Here is an 18,337-nt window from a genome sequence, read left to right as displayed (position 1 = left end):
GAGCAGGTAAACCCAATAAAGTGGCCGGTGAACGTGTATGCACTTTCTAGTCTTACTAACCACTCAGAGGGTTTTCAGCAAAACAAAGAATATTCATGCATTCAGATACATATTCATGTAGCTCTTTATCTTACCTATAATAATGAATGCATGAGGCACAATTTGACGTTGACCAATATTCTTAATTTTAGTCTACCTACCTCGTTCCTGAGCCTCGGCCACCTCTACATCTTCAGTATCGAGGTTTATTAATGAGTTTTTTCAAAGGATTAACTCTAAATATTAACAATAATTTTTTTTTAAACTTTGACTTTTGACTATTTAAGCTCAGCGACAAGTTTAAAATGTTATAATCCCAAGTTCACGTATCCATAAGGCTTTGACTCTATACAGTTCTAATACATTATATCTAATATATCATCTCTATAGCACAGTAGTGACGATGTTCATTATAAAAATCTATAACTGTTGTCACATCACAGGTTCCTTACTTGATAAAATTAAGTAGGCAAGTAAATTTTATTCCTATAGCACATGTAAAACCAAAGTGCCTTATACTAACATAACAAAGAATATTCAGGTTCGTGAAAAATGTATGCCACACACATTCACAATGTTTACATGGAATAACTTAACAACAACCAATCGTCCAATCACCATTCCAGAAATCAGCAGTTTCTAAAAGTTTGACAGAAATGTTTGTTTTTCCAGAGTTTCAGTGTAACGACTGCAAAGGCACAAGCCCCGACCTCAGGATGATCAGGAGTGTTTGAGAATCAGATCTTAATGATTTTAAACAATACATGGATGCCACAAATCTGTCACGTGCAGTAACAAGACCATTTAAACACAAACAATTAAATTGTTAAAAATAGAGATTTTGATGTGTCTGTTGGGAATTTAAACCAGCCTAATAATGAACAGAACTCCATTTCAGGTATTTTAAATGGAATTTTATTCAGTTAAAATTAAACTTTTAACATAAAAATTATATTTAAGATACCTCCACTTCTTCTAAATAGTCAAAAGTAAAAAAATTTCACATTACAAAAATGTCTTTCATCCCTCACCCCATCCATTTAAAGCCACTCGTCAAAAATATGGATTGAACAAACCAGAATTTATGGCAGATAGTGACGGAAACCAGGACTGGACAGACTACTTTCCTTTCATCAGGAATGTTGCTCCTCGGATTAGTGATAGGGTCTGTTTTCAAAGCACATGCCATGCACAAAGAGATTATCAACTGCTGTTCACTAATGCTCACGAACTTGCCTGTCCTAGGCAGAGCTCTACACGTGTCTGACGTCTGGACTAAATCTGAAAAATCTGCCTGCCATCCTCATTGTTCCTGACTGTTATCGGTCTGATATGAACATCTGCTGCATCTTACACTGTTTCTTATCAGACGGGGCCAAATGTTAACTTACTATTTCTTTGAAATCTCTCTAAAAGCCAACCCCTCACTGCTGTTAAATGTTGCACAGAGGAACAGAAAGGGAAAGTCAAGAAATGCATTGTTCTGTCCATGAAAGGCACGTTTACATGCGCTTTCATGACTCCATGCTGGTGCACGTCCTTAATGAGATGTGTTAAAACACGTCAGGTATGTTACAAAATCAACATTATTTGCCTGTACACGGTTTTGTGCCCCAGTTGGTTCCACACCTACAGACAAGTCACAGCAGTCAGTGTGAAGCACCCGTGATGGTGTCAGCGTTAGGGCTGAAAAATTCCTATTATGTGAATTATTTAAACACATATGCTTGAATTTAATTTCACTCTGATTGACATTAATTGTACATAGCGTTTTTCTGTCGGTACATTTTAAAAACTCATAAACTGTACAGGTTAAAAAAAAACACTCAGTTAAATTAAAACTTTTATGTTTACACAATTTCTTTGATTACCTTTCTTTTTATAGCAGTTATCACTAAGGAAAATCTGATCATCAAAAAAACAAACTGGCTGCTCAGTGGAGGAGGAAGGAAAAGAAAACCAAAGAAAGATCCTTAACCTGAGTTGATTTTATACTTCATAACAGAAACAGTCTTTCTACCGCAAGAACTTCTTCACTGCTTCCATAATACGCAGTATTACTCTGCATGTACATGCAGTACATAAGTGGGCGAAATAAATACTAAAGTGTGTTGCATATTACTAGAAAATGCAACTGTATAAACTTTATTTTCATTCTTGAACTTGTATACAAAAACAAAGAGATTTCCTAAGATCCTCTGTCAGAGCAGACACTTTTGTTTCAGTTCTCAGAGGTTGTGGCTCTGTTTCATTACAACATCTCATTAAGAAAACATTGCTTCATTATTTACACCTGTGCTTTCCCCCTCTCGCATATCAAAATATGCCGCGATGCAGAAGAGCACAGTTGTTTTGACAATCTAATATTTCATTAATTTGCAAGGTGGTCTGCAGATGGCACCGGGGTGCAGAGGTTAGTGCGATTTCCCAACAGCAGCTGAAGCCTCCTGCTTGGCTCCTCTCTGTGTGAGTTCTCTTTGTGTCTGCACCACTTTTGTCCCATATTCCAGAGACATGCTGCTTTAATTTGGTATTTTAAATTGGCTTTAGGTGTGTGTGGTATTAGCCCTGTGAGATGGACTTAAAAATTCTAAAAAATGGTCAAACTGATTCGACTTGTTCACTCGAGTCAAAGTAAAGAAGTACTGAAAGTATACAAGAAAAAGTAGATCTTTATTTATTTGCCAAGCCATCTGAACCTCATGTCACATTAATATTAATGCAACTTAGATCCAATTCTAATGAATGCACCCAGCTTGAACATCTGTTGCGTAGAACACAAGCAGAGAAACTTAAAAAAGGAACTATTTTTGCTGTTGCCTGCATTGTAGATGGGTGACCTTCCCTTCAAAGCTAAAATAGAAAAATGAATAGACCCAGAGGTTAAAGTGGGGTTTGGCAGGTGGAGAAAAACAGTTAGAAACAGCTACAGTAATTTCCAATGTGAACAAAGCCGATTTTTTTTTATGATATTTTATTATGGTGATCTATTGTACGTGTAATCATGCATGGAAATTAGCTATCAGCTAACTCTGGTACAATGCATCAAATGGCAATACTGACAGCCCCTTTTTGAATAACATTCATTTAAAAAAGAAAGAAAGATGTTGCATGAGCTAACACGGCTGATTTTTAGCCTCCAGACAGTATAAAGCTAATATACAGGTGGAATTCAGTGAGTGAATCTAAACGTAACCTAACTCTGACCATGAACACCACAGACACTCTGCACAAGTCTCACACAATGCATAAGTGTAAACTTTGCCACAATACCTCCGCCTGTGTTAAACTGCCTGGAAATTTCATGCAGTCTTTAAAAAATAATACGTTAGTATACTTCAATTTGTTTTGCAGGATGTTTCACTGTATAAACAACATAACTTCAGCAACAAATCTTGTGTAGCTTCGATATCCGTACAAAAAAAACAAAAAAAACAACTGAAATTACTGGTTTATCAAATCTAAATGAGTAGTGCTTACGTTTAAAAAATAATCTCGTATCTTCCTCTTTTGTCTTTCTGATATCTTTCTGTATCTTGGAGTGATTTTATCTCACATTCTTTTCTCTGTCTGGGAACTACAGGAGCGAAACCTTTACTTTTAACTTCACCTTTGTACACAAACAGGTCGCGTGTTTGCCCACATTTGCTGAGCTATTAGAAAAATTACCTGCAACCTTGCTTCTTTTACATACATATATATAATTTGTTCGCATTTATTTATTTATTGTGGAAAAACGAACCCGACATTTCTGATAAAATGTAGGGAGTAAAAGTACACAGTGGCGTGTCTAGAAAATTTTTGTTGGGGGGGCCAGGTAGGGGCACAGATTTGGAGAAGGGTGGCAGATTTAATTGGCAGATAATGTTAAAAACAATTCTACCAACCGTTAACCATAATTCAATAACCCTATAAACCTAATAACCGAATGAACTTTTAACTCTTATTAGAATGAGATTTTAACCACTACGGTGCAAAGTTTTTAGATACTGCGTTGATAAAGTACAAGAGATACAATCAGTCAGTGTTTATTCAGCATTCAAGGACATCAATATTTGCATAGTATTTTTACTGACATGTAGTGCACATATGTTTTGGGCAAAAACATTTTTGAATATTAAAATACGAACATTTGTAACAAACAATTGGCAAATTAGCCAATGCCAATGCAAAACCAATGCCTGTTAAAAAAAAGAAGATAATCTTCTCACAAACTGGTGTCTGATGTTGAAACAGGAAAAAAGTGGGGAAACAACTGAAAAGACTAACATTTGAATAAAACCTGAAAGCAAGTAAATACTTTCTATGCTGCTTTATGGTAAACTTTGGTAATATTGATAAAGAACAACACTGGCTGATGATGAAATACAGTCAGCTGGCATGGTGACACTGCCAGTATTAACCTGCAGGGCTGGACTGGGACAGAAAATCGGGCATTTTGACTACAGACCGGCCCACCAGGTATTAAAGCCATAAAGCCTTTGAATGAAAACAAACCCTGTTGTGACAGTGATGTACAGTCTTTTTGGTATATGTATGATTTCTATACATTTTACGTCAGATAAAAACTTTGTTCGCAAGATTCAGATAATTATTTAATAAAAGCTAGATGTTTTAAATGAGAATAAAAAAAAAAGTATTTCTTTGTGCCCCCCTCTCCCTGTTAATGCCCTACTTGGCACCCTGGAAACACTTTGCTAGACCCGCCCCTGCACAGTTACCAGCTGTCAGCTACCTAAAAAAGGATCCTGGGGTTATTTGTCTCTCAGAAACAGTTCATAACTTCCCTTCAACTCATTCATGTCACCTAAAAGGTAAACCTGTTTCTCCATCACCTGTTCAGCTCTGATGATTCAGTAAGGACATCTTACTGATATACAAACAGATATACAAACCGACATCATGACCAGCAGCTTTACAGCTGTGGCTCCAGCAAACGTCAGCTGATACTAGAAATTAATATTAAATAAATTCTAAGAACAGCTGATCAAGCTTAAACGTGCTGCTGTTGTTTAGCGTGACATCTGCTGGTTTCCTCTTTCTGGCGCAAAGTGGGCGATAAACAAACAAGAGAGACGATCAGCTGATCATTGATCAGTTTCATGATTGAAGTAGCAATAGAAGAGGCAGCTGTAAATACAGAATAACTCCAGCTTTGTGTCTTTTTCCATTCTAGCTAAAGTCCGGGACAAACTGCGTCTCTTCTCAGCTCAATACGAAACGTGTAATATTTTCTCTGAATGAGGGACCATTCAGTGGCGTGTCTAGAAAATTTTTGTTGGGGGGGGCAGGTAGGGGCACAGATTTGGAGAAGGGTGGCAGATTTAATTGGCAGATAATGTTTAAAAAAAAAATTCTACCAACCATTAACCATAATTCAATAATCCTATAAACCTAATAACCAAATGCACTTTTAACTCTTATTAGAATGAGATTTTAACCACTACGGTGCAAAGTTTTTAGATACTGCGTTGATAAAGTACAAGAGATACAATCAGTGCTTTGTCAGTGTTTACTCAGCAGTCAAGGACAACAATATTTGCATAGTATTTTTACTGACATATAGTGCACATATGTTTTGGGCAAAAATATTTTTGAAAATTAAAATACGAACATTTGTAACAAACAATTGACAAATTAGCCAATGCCAATGCAAAACTTTATCTGCCTGTTAAAAAAAGAAGATAATCTTCTCACAAACTGGTGTTTGATTTTGAAACAGGAAAAAAGTGGGGAAACAACTGAAAAGACTAACATTTGAATAAAACCTGAAAGCAAGTAAATACTTTCTATGCTGCCTTATGGTAAACTTTGGTAATATTGATAAAGAACAACACTGGCTGATGATAAAATACAGTCAGCTGGCATGGTGACACTACCAGTATTAACCTGCAGGGCTGGACTGGGACAAAAAAATTGGGCATTTTTACTACAGACCGACCCACCAGGTATTAAAGCCATAAAGACTTTGAATGAAAACAAATGCTGTTGTGACAGTGATGGTATATGTATGATTTCTATACATTTTACGTCAGATAAAAACTTTGGTTGTAAGATTTAGATAATTATTTAATAAAAACTAGACATTTTAAATGAGAATAAGAAAGAAAAGTATTTCTTTGTGCCCCCTTTCCCTGTTAATGCCCTACCTGGCCCCCTGGCAAAACTTTGCTAGACCCGCCCCTGCACAGTTACCAGCTGTCAGCTACATAAAAAAGGATCCTGGTGTTATTTATCTCTCAGAAACAGTTGATAACTTCAACTCATTCATGTCACCTAAAAGGTAAACCTGTTTCTCCATCACCTGTTCAGCTCTGATGATTCAGTAAGGACATCTCCTGGTTTCATCTTCATGTTTCCCTCTCACCACATATCTAAACAGACATCATGACCAGCAGCTTTACAGCTGTGGCTCCAGCAAACATCAGCTGATACTAGAAATTAATATTAAATACATTCTAACAACAGCTGATCAAGCTTAAACGTGCTGCTGTTGTTTAGCGCAATATCTGCTGGTTTCCTCTTTCTGGCGCAAAGTGGGCGATAAACAAACAAGAGAGAAAAGCCGATCAGCTGATCATTGATCAGTTTCATGATTGAAGTAGCAACAGGAGAGGGAGGGGGAGAGAATGAGAGAAGAGGCAGCTGTGCAGCGTAAAGACAGAATAAATCCAGTTTTGTGTCTTTTTTCCATTCTAGCTAAAGTCCGGGATAAACTGCGTCTCTTCTCAGCTCAATACGAAACGCGTAATATTTTCTCTGAATGAGGGACCATTCCATTTTTTTAAGGAGCCGTTGGCAACTCTACTAACTTTATGAATAAAATAAAGTTCACTATCAGTAACATCATAGCACCCACCCAGCTGTATAAAAACTCCGTCAAACTGGCTAGAACGCAGTATGAGTTATTGCAACTGACAGTAAAAAGTCAGCAACATGAAAATAAACTGCACCTAAACTTAGTTTATATCTGACCCAGATAGACTGCAGGTCATAACTTCTTACCTTAAGTTCAGTTCACCTGACACTCGGACTGGCGGCTGCTTCCCTCATCCACCTGTTGCCTCTGTGGAAGCCCCGTCATAGCCACCACCAAACAACGGAGTTATTTCTACACATCGACCTGCATCTGGCCAATCCACCACCTCTCATTGTTCATGCCATTACAATAAAAAATAAAAAATAAGTCATCAGCCCACCATGCAAACGTCCGATGGCCAGTCCAGCTATGTTAACTAGTTAATCTTTCGCCGAAAAAATGTTTTCTGCGGTGCCGTCTTTCGTGCTTGGCTCTCCTACCTTTGCTAACATGATGCGCATAGTGCAGAAGCCGATGCTACATTCACTTACACTCGGATATCTGAGCTTCACTGTGAAACCATAATCGTACATTTGATATTTCATTAAATTTTATTGTTTTATCTTCGGGGTGGCACCTGGGGTGGCCAGTCTGGTTGGGGGGGTGGCCTGTGCCCCCCCCCAGGCCACCCCACTGGACACGCCATTGAAAGTACAAATTTATTATAAAATAAAACTCAAATAAATGCTAATTTCAAGAAAATTCAACTTAAATACAATATGTCTGCCTCTGGCCCCAGGACCCCCTGCACCCTAACTTGGATATGCTATTAAGAAAATTAATGGAGACGTGTAATGTCACCTGTTACGGTGGTAGAAAGGGACTTTATTTACAACTGTATAAAATGACTTTTATCAAAAAATTATTTGTCATCCTATTAGATAATGTGCAGTGAAATCAACTGTGCCATTGGAAGAACAGTGTGCAGTAACTAATGAACTAAACACAACGATATAAATTAAACACACAGCAAATGAATCATGTACATCAGGAAAAAGGCGCTAGCTTCAGCTTTTGCAGTCTTTAAATCACCTTCAGCAACAACATTCATAAATCACCCACAGTCCTGTGCTGTAAATTACTAATTAAAGTGTTGAGCTTTTTCTTTTAGACTCTTAAGGAAAAGTTAGCAAGCATCAGCAATTCTACTTTTTCATTACTTCAAGACCAAATGATTTGGTAACACTTTATAATCATGTCTTCCATTTAACTACCTGGTATAAGTCCCTGGTAATTATATGTGCCTTATATTTAAAAGGTGGGTACACTGGAACAAGTCATATTTTTACAAGAAACAAGGAAATAATTATGCAGTAAGTAAATTTAAGTTGTGCATAACTAATTTTAAGTTGTATCTAAACTGGGTATTTTACAGGAAAGGAGACACTAATTATACAAAGTAATATAGTCATTTTGAGCACTGTGTAATTTTGTGGAAAATCAAACAGTATTTCTTCATGTTACATATAGTACACTGTGCTTTTTGGGCCTTTTTGGATCATATTATGGATTTTCCTTAACTTTGCCTAAGCTGCAGGTATGTTATAGGAAAGGAGACATGACTTTCTGAAGATTATGTTTGAATCGAGTTTGAGAAAGAAAAACAAAAAAGTAAGGCCAATAACATTTTAATGTAGATAGGCCTGGAAATTTTTTGCGGTATTTATACGATGGGTGGATCGACTGGATCGACTAAAAATCTTCAAATCTCTTTTCTGAAAATCGTCTGAATGCAATAATTTAAAAAGAAAGTTACCTAGGATTTTCACATTTTTCAAAATTCTCTTACCAAAAATCTTGGACAAGTTTTGGACACCTTGCACACCTTGGCCTTAAGGTTAAAGGGCAGGTTTTCAGAAAATCTTGTGAATGCAATAACTGGAGAACGTGGCGGTGTAAGATTTTCAAATTGATACCATAGGCGTATCTACTAAAATCTCAGACAAGTTTGAATCTCAGTGTCCTAAAGTTCAGAAGTCCATTTTTTGGGAAAATCCTGTAAATGTAATAACACAAAAAGTAAGCATCGTAGGATTTCAAAAGTGGTAGCACTGGCGGTTGGCAGTATCTTTTTTAAGCTACTGTCTGTACAGTGATGCAATATTTACATAAAAATATGTCATGTCACGCTATCCTCTGCTGTGTGTCCGTCATTCTTTCCATGTGATATTAATCTATGCAGGCTGAAGGTTTTGCATGACAGACAACAATGTTACTGTCATATCTAAATCTCATGACGGTTGTCTCTGCATACCTTCTCATTGTGTGTGCTGATGCGTGTGGGTCTAGAAGGTGTGTCTCTAAGTCAAAGGGTGAACATAGACAGTGCCGCCCATAGAAAGATCTTCCTATGAGGAGCAAACTCTGCATCAGTGTAGATTTTCCTCCTTCCTTCACTGATTGGTTTTGTTATGCAAAGCTCCACCTCTCACAGCTAATTGGTTAACATTAAAAGGCAGCCGTCAGGAGGCTGTCTTTGTCCTTTGTTTTTTCTCTCATCTGTGTTCACCTGGCCCTTGGTGATTTAGAGTCATTTCCAGGAAATACAAGAGAAGCAAAGCCCTGCACAGAGCCAGTAAACGTGGATTACAGACATAAAGTTATACAGTTACACTATGTATTCGAGTGTATGACTTTGTGTGTGCGTGAGCCGGAATTGTTTATGTTCCATCATGACTCTGAAAAACAGGAAATTCTCACTGGACAGCTCTGGGTGAGTGTTTATCTTATCACATTTCCTCCTTTGTGCCTAATGTACATGTTTTATCGGTTGACAGTGATATTGACTTTTTAAGCGTGCAGTGTAAAAACAAAAAGCCACTCTAAATACCAGCTGTAGAGTACAGTTTTTCATTGTGCTCGGGCTTTGTGGCGGCTGCTTTTGCAAAAGTAAAACCATCCTCCGGAGAGCCAAGTCAGTTGCCCGGAGACAGCAGACTAACCACCGGTCTGCGAGGCAGACAGTCAGAAAGTTGGCACAGCTGGTGCTTAAAAGGCTGCTCAAGGACTTGGAAGAGAGTGTAGGAACAGCATATTATTTTCTTGTACCTTGTTAATGTTCAAGAGTGCTTTGATGGCGAACAGATCTTTCTTGTACCTGTTGATGAGCTCCATTCATCGTTGTGAAAAGTCATTCTGTGACTGATGCAAACAAAATAGCTGAAGATTGTAACAGTTTCCCCATCGCCACGCAGGAGCTGGCACCCATCCATCAGGGAGAAATGCATTAATTTCTATTTTGCTGTGATTTCATTACCTTTTTGGTGTTCTATATTGATAGCGTGTGTCTGTGGGTAATATAAAAGCTGGATCATCAGTCTGACATTTATATCCTGGTCTCTTGGGACAGTATCGTGGAAGGAGGTGATATTTTTGGCACGAGAAGAAGCAGTTTTAGATCTAGTACAAAGAAAAATAAACAGAGCACGATGCTGGACGCAGTACAACTGGAGGGCCAACTAAATCACAGCCTTGACTCCAACATGGCCCTGAGGTAGAGTCTTCCTTCATCACTACACAGGGTTGGGGGGGTATTTACTAAGTATTGGATGGTTTAAAATGTTAAAGCTGCACAGACTGTCAGATATCTCCCTGAAAACATCCTTATCTCATTTGTGTTACTATTGTGCCTTTGTGTCATCAGAGAGCAGACCATAGCAGAGGAGAATCTTCAGCGATCAGATGATCACGTAAGCCTGCTTCCCTTTACCCTGCTCCTTCTTGTTCCCTTTTATTCACAGCACAGGAACTGAGGCGGCCATGAATCATGTTTTCACAGTGGCAATGCGTTATGTTCCAACATGAAAGCAATGTGACAAAGTGAATGCAAGAAACCTACCTGAATATGACGCTCTACTTGGATTTAAGGGGCTTTGTGGTTACCTTTAGGTTGTTATTTATCTTCTTGCTTCAGGGCTGAGTTTCAAGCTAGTTTCTCGTAGCATTTTCGGACATCCCAGGTGGGAAAGCTTTACAATGTAACATCAGATACACATGGTTATCAACTACATGAATGAGGAAGTAGACAATTTAGAGCCACGAGTGATCTAAACTAGAGTTCAATGCAGGCTGGTTATTGGCCATTTACCAGGTATTCAGAGACAAAGCAAATTCTAACTGCTGGAGGGTTTAAATAAGTAAATGTTTGATGACAAGCTTGGCAGCTCAAAAGTTTGTATACTGATGCTGAGTGCAGGTCTCGAAGTCAGTTAACAAACCTGATTCTTCTTCTTCTGTATCTGAAACAAGTCTGAATGAAAACCTTTTGTTTCTTTATTCCCTGCAGTACTTCAAGCACAATAAAAGCTTCAACAAGCTGTTTCCAGAGATTCCTGTGTGGGACAGCCTGGCACACGGTGAGCTGAGCTGAGGTCCAGAGGTTGTAACTCATTTGCGAATATTGATTATGGAAATGGCTTCGCAGAGTGTCCCCGATGTCTTTGCTGCCAGATGAAGTGCCACTTAATGCTTTGTTTTCCAAGCGGTCTGGGGTGACTGCACGGCCGAAACGCTTCAGTAAATGTTTCAGCAGTCATGGCTCTGGTGTTGTGTGGGTATCACCTTAGAAACAGTGACCTAATGCCTTCGAACTGTGTGTATCTGTTGCAGCTTTCACGTGTTCCCTGCAGAAGGAAGTGCTGTATCACGGAAAACTCTTTGTTTCTCAGAACCATGTGTGTTTCTACTCATCTGTGCTGCTCAAAGACACCAAGGTAACTCAAACTTACGCCACACACTGAAATGTGATGGCAGGAGCTGCAGTACTTGGACTTTCCCAGCTGCAAAATTACAATCAAAGGGAGATCATTTGGATTTTCTAGATAAAGATACAGTGGAGCAGTCAGCATTACAAGTCCAAATCCTGGTATTTCACTAGGATTTTTAGCATTTATCATACCTGAAGAGAGAACGACACAGCAACTTGCTCTGGGGTTTGTTTCTGCTTGTTTCACTTTGTGAACGTTTGGCATGTCATTTTACTGTAATGAGCTCTGTAAGTTTCTAAAGAAAACCACACTCATTACCATTCATACATTGCAGGTGGTGATTCCTGTTTCCAGCATAAAGGATGTGAAGAAACATGGCTCAGCCCTGTCTATGCTTTCTATACAGACTGCTGAAGAGAAGGTCAGCACACACCTTTAAAAGTAGCAGTTGAGTCTTTGCATTACAGATGTAAAGTGTAGTTCTGCGGTTAAGTATTTAAATCAAAAGCTATCAGAAACTTAAGTTGCTCTCTAATAAGCTGGCTGCTTTGGTGCTCAGTATCACGGGGAACCCTGTCAGGGTTTCTGGCCTCAATGACGAAGTTTACATCTAAAGGGAATTATAGTTGTGAAAGCAGAAACCTTTCTTTATTGTTGAACTTCTTACCTACAACTCAAAGAACTCCATCCAGCACTTTTCTTCCACTTATCCTTATCAGGGTCGCCCAGCTACCACAGGGCGAGAGGCGGGGTACACCTCAAACAGGTCGCCAGTTTATCGCAGGGCCTCAAAAAACTGAAAACATAATTTTTTAACTGGATACTTTTGAGTTCAGCTAAGTTGATTCGTGTAAGCATGGATGATCGGGAGGTTTTGGTTACCTCCACCACACAGGTTATGCTTGTGTTAGCATTTTGCATGCGTGCATGTCATTCTGTCTGTAAACACGATAGCTCAAAAAATTCTGAATTAATTCTGATCAATTCTGATCAAACTCTGTAGAGGTGTAGACTGAGGTCATGCTAACAGTCATTTAAAATTTGGCTTACAGCCACCAAGGACATAATTTTATTATGACTTTCTTACGTACATTAGAATAACAGGTTATAACCGTTTAAATACAAAACTTTTTTCACTTTATATTTGGTAATTAATGGGTAATTTTTTTTTACTAAACAATAAAACAAATATTACACATGTAGTGTTTCCAAATAAATAAAAAAAAACAATGAAAATAATTAAAATAGGTTGAAACAGGCCAATTAACAGAAGTCTGCACTACAAAATTCTTAAAGTATGTTTAAAAAGAACAAAGAAAACAAGATGAATGTACAGAAAAATCTATATTATTCCCTTAGAAGTAAACGCTGCTCAGTGAGTGAGCTGCCTTGGTGGACATTTGTTTTCTCAGACTGCTTGTTGTGTAGTTTTTACCTTTTATAATGTGTATTATGTGTTCCTTAATATGTGTTTTACTTTGTCTACTGTGTACGCGCAAAATTCATTTAGAAACCAGCAGCACAATGTAGCATCTGGTAGCATTCATTTATTTACAAATGACGAGATCTCCAAAAATAAGTGTTCATTCTTGACTTGACACAAATGTACCGGTTGGTTTAGCAGCTGGTAAAAGGAAATGATGGACAGTGTGTTAACTGTGATCGGGCCTCCTGCAGTGAGCCTGACAGCTTGTCGAGCTAACATTGCAGATTAACTTTCCGGGGAAACACTGAGATTTAAGCCTTTCCTCTGCTTGTTTGTTTTCTCTCCCTCAGTACTCGTTTGTGTCTTTGAGAAACCGTGAGAAGTGTTACAAACTCCTCCAAAGTGTGTGCTCATATGCGCAGGTACTGCTGCTGCTCCCCGGACACACATGCAGGTGCAGGCATCATTTCTCAGGCTAACACGAGCTGTTGTTTTTTTCTGAACTTGTTTTTCATTTGTTTCGAACAGGCGGAGGCTGTAAACAGCAGCCCTCATCTGGCCGTTGCAGAGAACGAAGCTCACAATCCGGTAGGTTTGACGCTCAGCAGCTGCAGGAATCTTGTAGCAGCTTAGCGACTATCTTGCCATACTGCGTAGTGATAAATTATCTTATGGCATCTCTCTCTTTGTCAGCAATTCTCCAGTTTTTCCAGTTTGGACGACCGTGTAGATTTTCCGAGCAGTGACTCTCTTGATACCAGCTTTCTTCAGACGTCCAGTGAAGGTAAAGGAAAGACACTAAAGAGCACTGATGGGTGATCATCACCGCTTAATGGTTTTGACTTTAACTGTTAAAGTTCACTTTTCTATTTGAAAAAATTACATTAAGGGGTTTAATTGCTGAGCTTACTTGTCTTAATGTCTTTTCAGGCCCCAGCACAGCCAACTCCACTCGTCAAAACAGCATAATAGATGAAGAAGACAGCGGTGTGTATTCAAATACAAACACACACATGTTGCGGCCATACAGAGTCGTGTGATTGTAGAACAAGTATTAATTTTTTTTATTTGTTTTTTTGGTCTATGTCAGCTGGACTGTGGATTTGGAGGTTCATTGCACAACTGCCAGAACTTAAGACTCTCAGTGTTGTCTTCCACATCTACATGGTGCTGTGAGTATAGTTTTCAGATTCATAGATAAATACTGCTTGAAATCTGTAGTGAGCAGTTTCTTTGTAGAAGGAAGAAAACATGATGTACCATTAGGGTCATCTCAACAGTAACGATGTGGAAGGAGATTAGAAATTTAAAGACGGCGCCTTCACCCAGCTTCTGTGTTATAGACCAGCTATGTGGAAGGCAGATTGTGGACCTGAACGCAGGACTCAGGGAAACAGGAATAAATTCAAAAATCGGCTTTATCGCTGGTAATACACAAGAGTGCAAAAAGATCTTTAGGGACAACACAGGGTAAGGAAACACAACATCCAGGGACTCCGACCAGAGTTATTATAAGTTCACATTTTCTAATTAGCTTTTATTTTTCTTTGATTTTGACTTTTTGTTTTTATTTCAGTTTAGTTTCCAGCGTAGATTTTCACCTTTCAGTTATTTCTTTTATTCTTTTTAAATGTTTACCCTTAGTGTAGTTTTTATCCATTTCAGTCTTAGTTTTATCTTGTATGAGTGACATATGTCAGAGGCGAGATTTAGGAAAATCAGTGTAGGTATTACAATAAAGACACGGAACGTTTTAAAAGCAATTCCCTCACGGTCTTGTCTCAATAAAGGCATCAATCAACGTCTCATCAGGAAAGCCGTATTAAAATTTTTACCGAACTAACAGATAATAAAACCCAGGATATTTCCTCTATATTTAGTTAACTATAATAATGAGGGGAGCGGAAACAGGTGGGAGGGCAGCTGAAACTAATCAACAAAACAAGACAAAGGAAGTAAAACGTGAAACATGACACAGAGAAATAAGATGAGCAAAATACAACAGGAAACAAGAGACAAAACTGTACAGGGAGATCAGATTAAAGTGAAACAAAAAGACAAACATACAGACAAGACTGAAGGAACATGATGGGAACACAAAAAAGGAACTAATTAGTCCGAGGTCATCTAGGTCATCTAGGTCAACTAGGTCAACTAGGTCATCTAGGTCATCTAGGTCATCTAGGTTAACTAGGAACTAAAGGGAAAAGTTTTCTTGATGCATGCTCAATCATCCAGGTAAGGAAATCCAAAAAAAGTTGATTCTGTTCATCTGGACGTAACATTTTTGGTGGGAGAAACATTTCGTCGCTCATCCAAGTGACTTCTGTACTCTCAGCAGGTTTCCCCAATCTTATAAACAGTACATTTGCACAATGACTGAAACTAGCACCACTGAAGGAACATTAGGCTGTGAGGTCAGCTTCTTGATCATTAATATGCAAATTGTCATGACCACTGATCAGCAACCACTGCTCAAGGTCTTTGATCAGTGGTTGGGGTTGGGGAAACCTGCAGTCAGCAGAGACTGTAGACGTCACTTGGATGAGTGATGAAACGTTTCTCCCACTGAAAACGTTACGTCCAGATAAACAGAATCAACTTTCAGGGGGTAAAAGCAGGAAACTATAAATAATTAAACATGAATCACTTCTCAAATCAGAAGAAATCACATAAAAACACAAAACCCAGGGTCCATGACAACACGATTCTAGTCACAGCTGTGAGTTTGACTGAAACTGACTGTACATCCTAAAACACTGAAGGTTTGAAGGGAAAAAAGGACCATGAGCTATTGCTTTATGTAGAATTTTTCAGCAGACCAAAATTCATATTTTTGAGGTATAAAACTGCAAAAGCACTCACACATCTACTGGATCTTGGCATGCTTTTTTTTCTCATACTGATTTACTGGAATGGCTGCAAACTCTCCAGGAAAGACAAATATCTAAACCTTGGTTGTGGAAATGTTATCAAGGCTGCACACAGATCCAAGTCTCTGATATCCTGCTGTTAGTCCTGTACAACATGTACTCATCCTAGACTCTCAGGCTGTAGTTCTTCCTGCACAACACACATTCAAGACTTTACTGTGGGTGTTTGTAGGCTGGTGTTGCTCCTGTTGGTGTCCGGATACATCGGGCTAAGGATTTTAGCGCTGCAGGAGCAGCTGAACTCTTTGGGAGCTTTGACTGACTGGTCTTCACATCACAGAGAGTGAGTTGACACATGCACGCAAAGGGGAAGCCACAAAAAGAAATCTGTTGAGGAAGGGGGGGGTGTCTCAAACCGGTTTTTGGAGACTTTTTTTTTGGAGACCAGTTTTACTGGTTCTTAACAATAACACAAGGAAAAGAATAGGCTTCCAAGGAGAATCACACCCACTCGGGATTATGCATTTTAAACTGTAGGCAGTGAAATGATGCTTTGCAACAGGCTGGAAAATACGCCTGAATCTCATTGTAGTTAAATTGTTTTAGTAATGGGAATGGATGTAATAAGTTACATGGGCAAAATACTCAAAATGTATCGATACTGTCCTCTAGTTTTAGAGGAAAATATTCAGCTTTTTTATTTTTGCTCTGATTTTGTGAGGCTGTGTTTAGATGTCGATTTGTTCATGGAAAACATGTCATTACGCCGTACGAGGCATAATTAGATGCTGAGCTACCTCGCATTTTAAGTTCAAATTATCTCCACTTTAACCGGCTTGCATCTATAATTAGAGTCAACCTGAAGCAGTTAAAGACTTTGTTTTTACATTTTCAGTATTTTTTTATTACATACCATTTCAAGCACATGGGAGTTTCATTTGCATTTTCATATAGTAAGATTGCCACTTTACTTTATTAAAAGATTAGTACATGCCCCACCACTGCTCTCTGTCTCATGCTTGCTCCTTGTTTTATTTTAACCAGGTACCAGGAAACATAGCTGTTGGCTGAGATCTTTGACTGCTATGATCCTTTTTGTACATACTGTACCATTGTTCTGCTGTTGTTTGTCCAAAGAAATGTTCAGTATTGCACACACACTGAGTAGACATGGAGCTCCTGTGGTAGCACGATGTTCTACAGAGGGCGGAGGTCAGCGTTGGTGTGTCTGAATCGAGGCCACATGTGGTGAACGACGTGGATGACCGATGGAGGACAATATTTTCTGTTAGGAGCACATTGATTCTCTGCTGACTGATCAGAAAGTGAGGGGAGGCTCTCCTGCATGGAGCCATATGGAGGCAGTCTGCTGAAGCCATGTTTATTTGCTGGCTGATAAACGGCTGAGCTCAGCTAGCAGTAGTTGGCTGTCCTTTTTCTTTTTTTCTTTTTTTTTTTCCTGGAATCAACACAATCTGCAACATTGACAACAAACTGAAGATGAAGAAGAGTATAAATGAAGCAATTTGTTACTTGATTTAAATTGATGTTAAAGAATTAATTTAGGGCCCCATATTGCGCTCATGAACTGCTGGAATCCGTAGGCATGCTTTAGAAGAAGGCTGGTAATGACAAGAATTAGCCAGCAGAGGGCAGTCGCTTCCATTAAACGCAGACGAGAGATGAGATTTGTTTCAGTTGCACTCACTGCACTTTCACACCGACTTGAGGCTCTGATATTTAAACACAGTCAGTGAGTGGTTCATTAGTCCCATCATTAAACTTATTTCATACAGGGCTTGTGCACATTTTGGCCAGTGTTTTCCTTGACTGCTCCATGACTCATGCCCAACCCTTCATAAATTGTATGTAGTAAACAGTACTGTGCAAAAGTCTCCAACCACCTTTTGTTTCTTTCTATTTTGGCAGGAAAATGGAAAGTTTATGCAATTTATTTGAATTTGCTAATATAAATGGAAAGGCAACGACAGAATTCTAACAAGGGTTAAAATCAATATTTGTTATGATCACCTTTATTCTTCAACACAGGCAGCTTTCTTGTAATTAATTTAAGTAGTCTTCAGGAATAGTTCTCCAGGCTTCTTGAAGGACATTCAAAGCTCTTCTTTGGATATTGGCTGCCTTGTGTTTTGTTCTGTCAAGATGTTCCTGCACTGCTTCAATAATGTTGAGGCCAATCCATGACTGATAGTGTTTCATTGTTAGTTTTTCTGTACAGGTTTGCTTTTCCTGCAATGGTAGTGTGTTTGGGATCATTGTCGGGCTGAAAAACGATGCTGTAGCAATCAGACACTTTCTAAAATGCATTTTTCTGCATGTAATTTGCCATAACTCAGCCTTTTCTCCATTTCTCTTCATTAAGAACAGCTTCTTGACAGCCATCCTTCCACTGAGACCATTTCTGATCAGGTCC

The 18,337-nt window shown here is 38.7% G+C and overlaps 1 protein-coding gene across 1 annotated transcript; it reads left to right on the top strand.

Moving 5' to 3' along the window:
* Positions 1–9,396: 9,396 nt before the first annotated feature.
* Positions 9,397–17,315, top strand: LOC113011416 (GRAM domain-containing protein 2B-like). The gene is made up of 13 exons (XM_026150989.1): positions 9,397–9,611; positions 10,248–10,391; positions 10,542–10,587; positions 11,184–11,253; positions 11,507–11,610; positions 11,939–12,025; positions 13,381–13,452; positions 13,559–13,618; positions 13,724–13,814; positions 13,961–14,017; positions 14,121–14,202; positions 16,136–16,246; positions 16,948–17,315. Exons 1-13 carry the CDS (start codon positions 9,571–9,573, stop codon positions 16,961–16,963), a joined length of 981 nt encoding a protein of 326 aa, XP_026006774.1. The 5' UTR covers positions 9,397–9,570; the 3' UTR covers positions 16,964–17,315.
* Positions 17,316–18,337: the final 1,022 nt, after the last annotated feature.

Source organism: Astatotilapia calliptera, chromosome 18 (assembly GCF_900246225.1).
Source record: "Astatotilapia calliptera chromosome 18, fAstCal1.2, whole genome shotgun sequence".
Classification (NCBI taxonomy): Eukaryota; Metazoa; Chordata; class Actinopteri; order Cichliformes; family Cichlidae; genus Astatotilapia; species Astatotilapia calliptera.
This window is presented reverse-complemented; position numbering and strand designations above follow the sequence as displayed.